At 38.8% G+C, this 14,023-nt stretch overlaps 1 protein-coding gene across 1 annotated transcript in view; it reads right to left on the reverse strand.

Annotated features, from left to right (window-relative positions):
• Positions 1-14,023, reverse strand: part of M1ap (meiosis 1 associated protein) — a 117,758-nt gene that overhangs the window by 8,863 nt on the left and 94,872 nt on the right. The window contains exons 5-6 of the mRNA XM_003468909.4: positions 12,792-12,954; positions 11,980-12,121 (exon numbers count right to left, since the gene is read on the reverse strand). Coding sequence (XP_003468957.1) covers positions 11,980-12,121; positions 12,792-12,954 — 305 coding nt within the window. The remainder of the gene's footprint in view (positions 1-11,979; positions 12,122-12,791; positions 12,955-14,023) is intronic.

Consider the following 14,023-nt stretch of genomic DNA (forward strand, 5'->3'; position numbering starts at 1 on the left):
GACCAACCCTTTAGTGGGGTGTTCAGAGGCAGCCAGTGAGAGCAGAAACAAGCAAGAGTACTCATTTTGTTTTGCTTGTGTGGAAGAGATACATTTCATTGGCATCATGTACCCAGGAAGAGAAACTACAGCTAGTTAAGTGGGGTGTCTCTGGAAACTGAAAGTGTAACAGGAAGAAATTAAACTAACTTGGTCTTTTCTGCTTTTTTCACCCCAGAAAGGTAGGAACTAGGCAGGAAGCTGCGATGTCCAATACTTTGCTGCTCTCTTATCGGCTATTACGAGGGTATCAGAAGATGATATCACAGAATTCTGGGATTGGGGAGTAGTTCATTGGTACAGGATTTGCTTAGCAAATGTAACATCCTGGGTTCAAGTCCTACAACTGAAAAAAAAAAGGGATTCCAAAGCGTTCCCAAACATATTATACATTCTTTCAATTGAACATGGAGCATTCAGTATATTTTCTCCAGCTACAGTAGAATGAAATTAGAAATCAAAAATGAAAACGATTTTTTTCCTGCTCTTTAATTCAGGTTGGTTTAACTCACTGTGTAACCCAGGCTAGCCTCAAACTTACAGTGATCCTCCTGCTTCTGCCTCCTGAGTGCTGGGGTTACAGGTGTGTGACTAATGAAAGTAATCTAGGAAATTTACAAATATGCGGAAACTAAACAATGTATTTCTGCATAAATGATAGTTACATTAGAAATCACAGGAGAGATTAGAAAATACTTTATTGTATTTGAAAACTAAGACATAACAGTAAAACTTAAGATAAACAGTGAAAGCAAGATTGAAAGAGAGAGAGAGAGAAACTCTTATGTTAGGCCTGGGTATGATGGCACATGCCTGTAATCTCGGCACTCGGGAGGTGGAAGCAGGAGGACTGCTGCAAGTTCTAGACCACCTTGAACTACACAGTGAGCTCAAGGTCAGCTCGAACTGCATAGTGAGACCCTGTCTCAAAAAGACAAAAACAAACAAAAATCCCCCCAACCCTCTTTTTTTTGGTCTTTTTCATTTTTATCGGTACCAGGGATCGAACTCATGACCGCACATTTGCAAGGAAGGTGCTTGTGCCACTGAGCTAAATCCCCAGCCCCTCAACCCTCTTATATATATATATATAAAAGGAAGAGCAATCTCAAATCAACCTAGATAAGAAATTAAAAAAAAAAGAAATTAAAGCAAGCAGAAGGAAGTAAATAACGCTAGACCAGAAATAAACAAAATAATAAACAGAAAAATAATAGAGAAAACCAATGAAACTGAAAGTAGTTTTTTGAAAAAAAATTGACAAATATTTGTAAAACATTTAGCTAGATTGAATAAGGGAAAAGTTACTAAAGTTACTCGTTACTAAAATCAGAAATAAAAAGATAGGATATCACTCCTGACCTTCCAGATATAAAAAAGATTATAAAGAAATATAATAAAAGTTGCATGTTAATAGTTTAAATAACCAAGATAAAATAAACATATTCTTAGACTCAAGAAGAATATAGGTATGGTGGCACATTCCTAGCACTCAGGAGGCTGAAGCAGGAAGATTACTGTGAGTTTGGTACCATCTTGGGCTACATAGTGAGCTCAAGGGCAACGTGAACTGTATAGCAAAACCTTATCTCAAAAAAAAAAAAAGACTCAATAAGAAATATAAAATCTGAATAAATCTATGTTGGGGGTCCTCATGACTACCCTCAGGTTAGGTGAATTCCTAGGAAGACTCATAGGACTCAGTATACACTTGTATTCATGGATATGATTTATTACAGAAGAAAATACAAACAAAATTGGGAAAGGGAAAAGGCTCATAAGATAAAGTCCAGAGTCCAAATTAGGTTCAGATTCCAAAAGCCCTCTACCTATAGAGCCACATGCAGTTGTACTTAATTTCTTCAGCATTGAGTTAACATGTGTGAAATGTGCTTATTAGGGACCCAGTGCCCAGTTTTTTCCTGGTGGCTGGTCAGACAGCCACCTTGCATCTAGTGTGTATCAAAATTCTAGCCTCTTAGAAGAAAAGCAGGTATTTAGTACAAACCATATGTTTTGTGCAAACAGCTTATGCACAGTGATCCACTGTTACTATTTAGGGTAGCAAGAACATTTCCAAAATTCAAATTCCCAGGTCATCTTTGCAGCAGGACTTTCTAAGGATAGGAGCCTCAGCCCTGCTGTATCAGCTGTTTTCTGCACAATCAATAAAGGATGAAGACACAGAATTTGTTGTCAGAAAGCTTCCCACAAGAAAAGACCAGGCCCAGATGGTTTGCTGGTGAGTTCTAGCCAATATTTAAAGAAAAATAACATTAATTTTCCACAGATGTCCAAAAAATAAAATAAAAGGGAACATTTGCCAACCCATTTTATGAGAACAAAGTTAATATCAAAATTAAAGATATAATTTATATAATTTTACCACAAAGATACAGACACAGACACAGACACACACACACACACACACACACACACACACACACCCTCAGTAACATACCAGAAAACCAAATTCAGCAAATTTTTCAAGACATGGTACCATTACGTAGTTCAGGCTGGCCTTCAACTCCCTGTGTAGCTCAAGCTAGCCTCAAACCTGTGGCAGTCCTCTTGCTTCAGCCTTCCAAGTGCTAAGATCACAGGCATGTGCTGCCATGCCTGGGTCAGCAACATTTAAAAAGAATCATATTCCGTAAGCAAGCATGATCTACCCTAGGAATGTAGGGTTGGTTTAATATCCAAAACCAATCAATGTGATATAGTATGTCAACAGAATAAAGGACAAAATCTACAAAATTACCCAGTAGATGCATAAAAAGCATTTGACAAAATCTAATACTCATTTTATGATTAAAAACACTCAGCAAACTAGGAATAGAATAGAACTTACTCAGCCTGATAAAGCCTCTATATAAAGTTCACAGCTAAACTCATATGTAGTGATAAAGACAGGCTGATTTGTTTCTCCAACACAGGAACAAGACAAAGATGCCACTTGTATACATTGTAATGGGGTATGCTGAAAACCAAGGGGCCATTTCCCGTATTTTATGAATGGTGCTAGACTCAGGATTCTGAGTATGACCCTAGGACAAGTATCCATAAACATACTGGATGTGTCAATGTCCTCATACTTGAGAACTAATATTTTCTAAATTTGATTGAGAAAAACAGTGTAGTGTGACATTTCTTACATCAGAGAGACATGGTGCAAATTCATACTATTACCAGAGTTATGAAGATCAAGATAGATATGGCAACAGTTATATGGTTGGAGAAGCAAAAAAAAAAAAAAAAAAAAAAGATGGCTGAGGCGGGTTGTGGTGGGAGCAGAAAAGTCTTCATAGTGAAGATAGTTAAACAGAATCTGGAAAAAATGAGTAGATCTTTGTCAGATGGACAGAGCTAAGAGGAAGAAACCAGTATGAAAAAATGATGTGGAGGCATGAAACCGTTTACCATATTTGGGAAACATTTAGCAGTTTATTAGTGTGGCTGGAAGAATCATAGTGAAGGATGAAACAAGAGAAACAGATAAAGTTGGGTCACAGGAAACCCACTGACATCATTCTAGCCTGCTGTTTGACCACCTTTTGCCTACACAGATTCTTGCTTTCTAACCTTGTTTGGTTTATTAAGAGGGGGAAAAAAAGGTCTCCTGACCTGCCATCACCCCATGCTCAGCTTGCAATCTTGGTCTGGACACTTTGCCTATACAGCCAAGGACTTTCCATTTCTCCACCCATTTACAGCCCAACCGGTTTATTGCTTGTGTATTTAGACTCCTGCTGGACACATCCTGGCTGGAATCTTGTCACTTCTGTGGCCAATAAGGGCAGACATGGCCTGGAAGCCTCTGGAATGTGTCTCTAGAGAATCTGACTTTTTATGTAGGAAATTGAAAGGCCTAGGTGGTATTTTCATTTCTTTTTCTAGTTCACACAGACATGACTTTGTAATAGAAATGAGGATGTGGAAAGTGAGTCACTAGCTGCATAACTGGGGCTACACAGTAGGCTTTGGTAATTGAACTGATATTTTCCTGGCAATAGATAGATTCACCTCATAAAAGCCTGGAAAAAATAAATTTTATTTATTTATATATTTATTCCATACTACATTCCACAAAAATAGTTATGCCATTTTAGAAAAATGCAACAGCACAAAAAAGAAAAGCAATTAAGGAGATTGGGTGGGGGAAGGAGGGCAGTAACACCAAACAGCGAGGATCAGATGAGCTCTCAGAAACACAGACCACCCACTTTCGCTAGAAGGGACCTTTACAGATTTGCCTAATATAAAGTTTGGGAGGCAAACTTTATATGTGTGGGTCCTCACTGAGTGGTGAATATTTTTCAGAGACCTTCAACCAACATTATAATGAATTTCATGTGGTTAAAGAGTGGTTTAGAATTCAGGACCTACAGCCAGCCTTTCTGGGTGCAATCCTGGCTGTACCATTTACTCGCTGGGTCTCAGTTTCCTTATCTGTGAAACAGGAGTAGTACTTCTTACCTTATAGGATAATTTCACAGATAAAGTAAACTAATAGTTATGAAGAGTTTAGAACTGTGCTCGTCACACAATAAACACTAAGTGCTAAATTTTTAAATTTAAAATACATTAGGAATTTCAGTTTCTGTTTATTCAATTTCATTGAAACTAATTGAATAATTCTCAGATATAGATCTATAAAAGCACTAAAGAATGCTGTAAAAGCACATGTTTCCCATCATCTTGATTAAGCTAAGAATAGTGAAAGTTATAGAAATGATGAACAACATCTATCTTTCAGAAAGACTGGGTAAAGCCTTGCCTAGTTGATGATAATGATCATCTTCTTGGGAAAAATAATTAGAATGCCTAAATCAAACAAAATAATCCCCAATGAAGCCAGAAAGATGCAACTGTGAAGTAAAAAATTAGGTAATGGAAATAACACTCAAGGCTGCGGTGATTAAGGCTTAGAATATGTGTGATATGTAATGTTAAAAGGTACACAGCATTTACAACTGAGGAATAAGAATGGGTAGCTTAATCATGAGGATTCAATTACTTCAGTGTAGATTTTGTTCAGAAGAAGTGCTTCAAAGAATAAGGGGTAGAGGAAGAGACAGCATTAAATAACTGAGCTGTACTTATCCTGCTAAGGCTCTGGAGTCCATGAGTGAAAACAGAGTGGAGCCCTGGCTGAGAGTAAATTAGAAAATGTACCATATGCCTAGTCAATGGCAAAGGAAGAATAAGTGAGCTCTTAATAAACATCCACTCATGCATCTGGGTGGGGTGTAGTAGCCAGAAGCAGACATGTTCTCCTGTCTATAACAACAGAAAAACTGGGTAATTTATAGAGACTATTTTTGTTTGAAGACAGAGAGAAGTTGCAGAGGTAGCTCAGTCTGGAGAAGGAAGACTCCAGAGAAAAGAGGATATATTGCAACTTCTTCACCCTGAATGTGTATGTTGATTCTGGGTTGCAGGAGAAGATATGGTGCCAGTGGGGCTCAGAATCTGGGGTTTTCATCTGTTGAGGCACTTTCTGGGAATGCCAAAACCAGCGGATCTTTTGGGGCAGACCTGGGGGTGGAACTTAGGCCAGTTTCCCATTTAATGTATTTGCCAAATACTAAGGCTAGATGGGCCAGGAGGCAAAAACACTTAGGCAGAAAATCTCCAAAAATTAGCATTTTGACAGATTTGGGAGACAGTGGTTAGAGTTGAAACCTTCCAAACAGAAGGGACACACACAGTACTCCAGGATTTTAGTTGAGAACTCTGGAAGGCCAAGACAGACCATGAGTTGACTGAGCTTGGACATCAGGACAGCAACCCAGGCTTGACTCAGCACAGTCCCTAAGTAGAATGGGATGATTAGGCAGCACTCTGCCTGCCTAGTGCAGGGAAGGGTGAGCTCTCTTTAGAAGAAGCTGCCACCCACTGGAGCCTCTATGATTTATTTGTATACAGTGTGCATCTTTCATTAAAATACTGCCAAATGTGCCAAAGTTAGGATCACATGTCTAAAAAACTAAAAGAAAAAAGAGACAATTGAAATGAATCATCTGACCCGGGCATTAGGATTAGCTGAGAGAACCCAAAAAAACTGATTACTATGTTATAAAAATATGGAGAATATCTCTGAAGAATGAGAATCTATTGAAAAAAGTTTTTTTTTTTTTTTTTTTTTTTTTTTGAGGCAAGGTCTCGCTATATATTCCAGGGCTGGCCTTGAACTTTGTGTAGTTCAAGATGGCCTTGAACTTGCGGTGAGCCTCTTTCTTCAGAGTTCTGAGTGCTGGGATTACAGGCATGTGCCACCATCCAAGGGAAGGGAAGTAAAAGGAAGGAATGGGGAAACTAGAAATTGTAGAACTATGGTACCAACCAACAAGTATGTAAAAATCACATGGCAGACATGTACTAGGTGTTTTATGCATGGCAAGTTTATTCACCATAATAAAACAAAAGAGGTATACTTTATTGTCTATATTTTACATGTAATAGAGACCAGAGTTGCTGCTGTGTTTGTCATACTGCTTCTCCCTTTCTTCTTCCCTCCGCTACCTCTACTCATGGAAGGAGTATTATTAGCTCTATTTTTGAATATTTTACTTAGGTAGAGTGAGATAGGACTTGAGAGGGTTACCACGTCAGAGAGAGAGAGGCTAAGTTAATTTACAATATATGATTGAGAGAAGGAGGAGGAAGCCTGAGAAAGGAACAGGAACTGGGGGAGACAGAGAGAGAGGGAGAGAGAGAGAGAGAGAGAGAGGGAGAGAGAGAGAGATACAGAGAGATACAGAGAGATATATATAGAGAGAGACAGAGACAGACACAAAGAGAGAGAGAGAGACACAAAGAGAGACAGAGAGAGACAGAGAGACAGAGAGAGAGACAGAGAGAGTAAGAAGTCTTAGGAACAGCTGCAGGATAGAGATAATTGAGTAGCGAAGGGGAAAAGTTTTGGGAAATGTCATTTTGCTTAAATTTTGTTTGGTGTTCTTCGAATGCACAAATAATCTAAATCTACTCGTGGGCTTCTAGATAGAGCATTTTCACATGCCATTGTGCAGAGAATAAATTACATGTAGCCATTGAATACCTAGGAGTAAAAACAGATGAACACACTGAATTTAGAGGCTCAGTGTGTTGCTGCACTTCGCATGGTTGAGAAACAATGAAGTGGTCCCCAGAGTGAAGAGACAATCTCTAGAATGGGGAAAAATTTTGCCAGCTACTCCTCAGACTGGAGACTAATCTAGACTGTATAAAGAACTCAAAATATTAAACCATCTAAAATTAAAGACCCAGTCAAAAAATAGTCAAAATAAATGAACAGGCACTTCACAGAGGAAGAAATACAAAGGTCAACAAGTATATGAAAAATGTTCAATATCTCTGGGTAGAAGAGGAATGTAAAAACAGTGCTAAGATTCCATCTTACTCTGGAAAGAATGGCAATCATTAAGAAAGCAAACTCCATAAGACCTAACTATCTTCCTTCTAGATATCTTCTCCAAAGAGTGTGAGACAACATACTGTAGTGATACATGCATGCCAATGTTTATAACAGCACAGTTTGTAATAGCTAACTCCTGGAAACAGCCTGTATACCCATTAACAGATAATTGGATAAAGAATATATGGAATCTATTTACATATAATAGAATACTACTTGGCTATAAAAATGACACTTGAAACATCTGTAGGAAAATGAATGTACCTGGAAAATATATTGCTGAGTAAAATAAACCAGACACACAACCTTAACTATTATATGGTATCTCTCACTTGAGTGAGGCTAAGCACAAAGAAAGAGAATAATAAAGAATGGTTAGAAGGGCAGAATCAGGTAGAATTCTTGCAATAGACAAGTGGTCCAAGGGAACAAAGGCAAGGGGTGAGAAGGATGAGAAGGGGAAATAAATAGAATAAAGATAAGCCATGTACAGGAAACTAATAATCTCAATGAATGGAAGCATCATATGCCATAACATGAGATAAGATAATAATGTTAGCAAAAATGAAACTTGGGATAGGGAAATTAGAGAAAGAGGGAGGGAGGGAGGAGAGAAGGGGAATTAAAAAAATAAAGAAACAAGCTGTATTATGTACAGGTACCCATCCCCCAAGAGACCTATAAACTGCATGTACTGCAAACATATATTAGTAAAATTTTTTAAAAAGTAAAAAAAAGGGCAAGGGATTTAGCTCAATGGCACAGTGCCGGCTGGCAAATGCAAGGTCCTGAGTTTGATTCCTCGTACCTCCCCCCAAAAAGTAAAAAAAAAATTAAAAAGACTGATGCAATAGGCACTGCAGAGATAGAATAGGCAAAGCTTAGTGAAGGTTTGGGTACTGACACATGAAAAACACAATAAGGGGAATGTTTCACGAAGATGAATACAGTGCCACTGTAGGGAAGATTCGAAGAGGGAGAGACTGGAATATAGGAACCAATGAGGAGATTACTGAACAATTCTTGGTGAGAACAAGCAATGAGAGCAGGAAACGAAGGACAATTCTAACCTAGAGAGGAAAACTTGTACTACTTAATGGTGAATGAGGGTGAAGAGTGAGATGGCTAAAAGTGGCTGAGGTTTCAAGCCTGGATGACTAGATCATGGTGGTGCTGCTATTAACAGAAAGACAGAAGTTAGAATGAGAAGCTGATGGGAGGGGAAACATCAATCACAGTGAAGAAGAGAAGGCAAGAGCATGATATAGGGAGGTATCTTCACAACAGATTTTAAAAGAACATGAAAAAGTATAAGTATAGAAAACCAAAGATGGAGCTAAAGAGGCACAACAAACTTGTAAAAATAGGATTAGAAGTAAGTCTTGTCGATATGCAAGGTATGTACCATGGTTGTCCCTTGATTGATATGTTTTGAATTTTGTTTTAGTTATTTTTCTTTTTCTACTAGAAATAAAATGGATTTGGAAAAAATAAAAATAAACCTGTTACATAATAAGTACTGAGAAACATTTGTTGTTGAATGGATGGGCTCAAGCTTGTAAATTTTTTTCCTTTGTGACACATCAACATTCAAGATTTTTGCCGTTTGCAGTTGTCATGTGAAAAAGAAGAAGGAAATGCCTTCTAAATAGTATTTTGTTTCTGTCTGTTCCAGACTAGGAGAGTGGTCCTGAATCTGGTGGAGAGACAAACACAGCTGCGAGAAGAGCAGCACGAGATGAGTGAGGAGTGCTTGTGGTGCTTTGCCACTGTAAGTGAGTGTAGAGCTGGTGAAATACAGAAGCACGGGTTAAACTAAAGGGAGAATTAGCCTCAGGGGTATAGTCTGTATTTATCTGGATGTATCTGAAGTAGGGAATTTTTCAAAAAAGTTAAAAACATGGGCTTTGTAGTCAATAGAAGTAGGCTCAGCCAGGAATGCACGACTGCAATTCCAGCCATTAGGTTGGGTTTTGTTTGGTTTTGTTCTTTTGCTGGTGGTTTTAGTATTTTGAGACAGTCTCCCTTTGTAGTCCACACTGGCCTGGAACTCACAATCCTCCTGCGTTAGCCTCCCAAGTGCTGGAAGTGAGAGAAATTTCTCCTGAGTGATATCATCTCCAAGATTCTCAGGAACTGGGTGGAGTAAGTAATAAACTGAGCTGTTGATAACTAACATTCAGAACTGGTCTGAGGTCTGTGTTCTGCAAAGTCAGGAGGTGTGTGCTTTTCAGATAGGAAACATGTACTCAGGGGAATGTGGGCTTTGAAACAGGAAAAGAAGTCTGCTTCTGATAGTGATGAAGAGGCAGTGCTGTGCCATTCTGTTGCCATTTGTATCCTGTTGGGTCAAAACTTTGTTCTATATCTGTCCTTGCATTCAATTTGCAGTTATTTTACTTTAATTTGTAAGCATTGCATTACTTTCCTGTGTGTTTGCACTCTTTTGTTTTCATTTCAGAGAATGCCATCCGTTTGTTCAAGTCAGAAATTAAGCAGTTATCTGATACTTCCTCTTCCGAATTCTGCACAGCAGATCTTTCACCAAGTTCTTACGATTCTGTCTCTGCTGTATTTCTCTATTAGTTTAGTTTTCTTGTCTCCCAACATGCTAGTCCAAGCCATCATTGTCTTTTGCCCACACTACTGTAATACTCTCTCCACTTTATTTTTTGTCACCATTCTTGTATCTAACCAAGTAATATTTTAAGATTTCTTTTTGGTACCAGCGATTGAACTCACAACCTCGCGCTTGCCAAGCAGGTGCCTGTGCCACTGAGCTAAATCCCCAGCACTGTTTTAAGAATTTAAATCATCATTGGGCATGGTGGTACACTCCTGTAATTCCAGCATTCAGGAGGCTGAAGCAGGAGGACTGCTATAAGCTTAAGACCAGCCTGGGCTACTTACTGAATTCAACACCAGCTTGTATTACAGAGGAAGACCATGCCCTAAAACAAAACAAACAAAAAACCCCAATTTAAATAGATTATGTCATTTATTATGATTTATTTTTCTACTTAAAGTCCAAAGTCTTTAATCTGTTTTACAAAGATTTGCAAGATTGGACTCCTGCTTCCTTATCCAGCCCCACCTTTTGCCCATCTTTCCTCTTGTTCCATGTTTCAGTCACAATGGTTCTTTTGTCTTCTCCTCCACCTCCTCTCCATCTTTCTATTCCTCCTTTTTTTTTTTTTTTAAGTGCTGGAGATCCTTGTACAAAACCTTGCACATAGCACAAAAAAATGCTCTGCCACGGAGCTACATCTCAGGCTTCTGTCTTTTAAGTTGTATAATACTTCTTCTGTTCTTGGTTTTTGTCTCAGCTCTTTCCAGACCTAAAATATTTGCATATGCTTTACCCTGGACCTCAGTGCTCTTCCTGCCACCTTTCACCTGGCTAATCCTACTCATCGTGGACATCGCAGTTTAAGTGTATCTGCCACAGAAAGGCTCCCTTACAGCAGCCTTTTCTTTTTCCTTATAAACTTGTTACAATTAGAGAGGGGAAAGAGAAGTAAAAACAGGTCAAGATGTGACATGCATATGTACCAACTCCTTATGGTGAATATATTTATTTTGTATTGCAAACATATACTAATAAAAAAGATAAGCTTATCACAGTAAAGTGTGTGTGTGTGTGTATATTATGTGTCTCCCATTAAGAGAGTAAGTTTTTTGAGGTCATAGATAATGTATGTGTCTAATAAATATCTTAATCTTAGCACAATGTCTAGAATAGAGCAGGAGCTTTTTGTTTAAAAGAGCCATAATGTCTAGCACAGTGTTAAGTAGTTTTTTTTTTTTTGAGGTAGGGTCTTGCTATGTAATTTAGCCAGGCCTTGACCTTGAACTTACTTTGTAGTTTAGGCTAGCCTTGAACACATGGAAATCCTCCTGTCTCAGCCTTCTGAGTGCTGGGATTACAGGTATGTGTCACCACATCTGGCAAGAAGGTTTGAAAACACCATTACTTATGAAAAATTTTCCATTGTTCTTTGAATGTTAACCTTACAAAATAAAAGATCTTTTCTTTTTTGGTACTGGGGATCAAACTTACAACCTCACAATTACCAGGCAAGTGCTTGAACCACTAAGCTCAATCTCCAGCCCGAAAATAAACAATTTTAAAGTCAGTACTATAGACCAGGTGTGGTAGTACATGCCTGTAGTTTCAGCACTTAGGAGGCTGAGGCAGGAGGATCATCATTAGTTTGAGGCCAACCTGGGCTACATAGTGAGTCCAGGCCAGCCTGAACTACATAAGACCCTGTCTCAAAAAAAAAAAAAAAAAAAAATGAATCAATAAATTTAGTACTATCTAACTAAATTTAGCACTTATTCTCTATAGTATTAAATCAACAAAGGAAAGTCATAGTTAGTTCAATTTTCAGAGTATTTCTAGTTTTTTTCTGTCCTCTCTGTGTTGAGACAGATCTGGGATTTGAGAAGGATTATTTGTTTCTTTTCCGTGTTTGATACTTGAACACTTTTTCTAACCTGCGCACATGGGTACTTACCAGCAGGCTGTGACACAGAGCATGAAAATGCTGCTGATTTGTCTCCAGCTCATCCCAGTCCAGCTGCCAGCAGCTCGTGGGTCTAAGGATGAAGGGAAGTCCATATGTCAATGACTCACAGAATCCACTATATTTCAGAGCCCTGGGAAGAAAGACGATGACAGAGAGAGACTCCTCAATAGTATTCAGAGTGTCTATCCAGATCCACTTAAATTCAACTTAGCTCTAAGATCCCACTGTGAAAGCTTTTAGATAATGACCTCTGAATTATTTATCTTTGCACAGCCAGCATCTAACATGGCATCTGATACATTGAAGACTCTCAAAGCTCAGGAATTTATATATGCATGGGTTCTATGGCGCTGGAAAGCAGAAAAAGTGGCCTTTGCAGCCACTGTTAATTCTACTGTAGAGCTGATTTCCTTGGAAGTAGAAATTCTAGTACCTAGAGAAATGGGAGGGGGAAAGACAGGTTCTGTGTACACTTGTTCCTTGAAAGCTGGAGCTCTTGTACTGATATTTAAACATAAGTAGCCATTTCACAAATATTCACTGAATGGTTAAACACCTTTCTACTGATCTTGCTTTCAAATACTTGTGTTTAGAGACTTTTATGGATTTCCAATTCTCGTCTAGTCTGCCAGATGTTCTGTTGCAATATTTCTTTCACCATCTGACTTCATTTTTTTCATGCCACACTTGTAAATGGTATCTTAGAACTGATTCTTGTCTGCCTAAATCTCTGGACTCCTAGCCATGGAACCAGTAAGAATAGCATTTTCGTGAATTGGGAAGGTTCCCTTGGACCATACTTGATCACTTGGAGCTTGAAATGGGAAGCTGATGACTGGGAGGCCATCTGGTAAACTGTGCTGAGGTCTCCTTTGGGGTCATCCATTCTCAAAGAGCCATCAGCTGTACCAGGGAGCAGGGATGGACTGATAAGTCGTTCTTGGAGATCACATTTCAGGCACACTACAATAAAAGCAGTATTGGAGGAGAAACTATGAGTCACAAGTTACCTCAGGCTATGCTATTAGGAGACAACATCTGTTATTTTATTTCTACCAGGCAAGCAAGGGATGGGAGGAGGCAGGAGAGTGGGAAGAGGAAAGCATGAATAGTTTGGGAAGGTAAATCTGATCTGCAACCCACAGTATGTCTGTAGCTCCACAGGACTGTTAACTTGTTTTCTGCATCTGATATAAATTTTACTTGTTTTACTTCTGGGGTGGGCAGAGCAATTGTCTAGTGGTGAGAGATCTGGCTTGTAATCCAGTCTGAGAGGAACATGCATCCTTTGTGAGGCAGGCAGCTAATGCCAAAATATGTAGGGGCCCTTTTGTAGTCACAAAAGCAAATTTGCCTCTCATGCTTCTCTGTGGCTATGTTTTGGCAAAACTGAAAATCTGATGAAGGAAGAGCAGGAAGCAGAAGTCAGGCAATCAGCTGACTGCTACTGTTTTTTTGTGGGCTCTTCTAGGGACACTCAAGGTTATGGAAGGAACAAGTTCCTTAAACAGTTTATTTTTAATTCCCCTCAAAACCTGAGTGTAGGGCCTTCTGGGCCTCACTGCATTACTTCAGCATTAGACAATAGTTCTGAGCAGGGCGTTAGGCTGAGCATGAGCTAGTTATCTAACTATTACAGTCTTCTGTGTTAAGTGTCTGCTCTAGGAGTTATCTGCATACGCCACAGGGTACAATGTAATGTTTTATAGGCGTCAATCCTTGACATTGCAAAGTTTTTGAATAAAATGCATACTTGGTTTGAATTCTGAGCAAACTTGCAAATATAAAAATGTTGAGTACTTGTGAGAGGCTAGTAGCTGATGGCAGGAATTTGGGAAACAACTGGATTAACTTCAGTATGAGGTAAAAAACAAACATGAAAATAGCATGAAAAAAATAGAGTGGCAGATTTAGCTGGAAATAGCATGAAAAAATAGAGTGGCAGATTTAGCCCAGTGAACAAGACATAGACATTATGGGACGCTCTTGATCTGCTATGTGCCATAGTCCAGAAAGTCAAGAAGAAAGACTT

Source organism: Cavia porcellus, unplaced genomic scaffold (assembly GCF_034190915.1).
Source record: "Cavia porcellus strain 051 isolate PalLab524CR breed Dunkin Hartley unplaced genomic scaffold, mCavPor4.1 scaffold_18, whole genome shotgun sequence".
Classification (NCBI taxonomy): domain Eukaryota; kingdom Metazoa; phylum Chordata; class Mammalia; order Rodentia; family Caviidae; genus Cavia; species Cavia porcellus.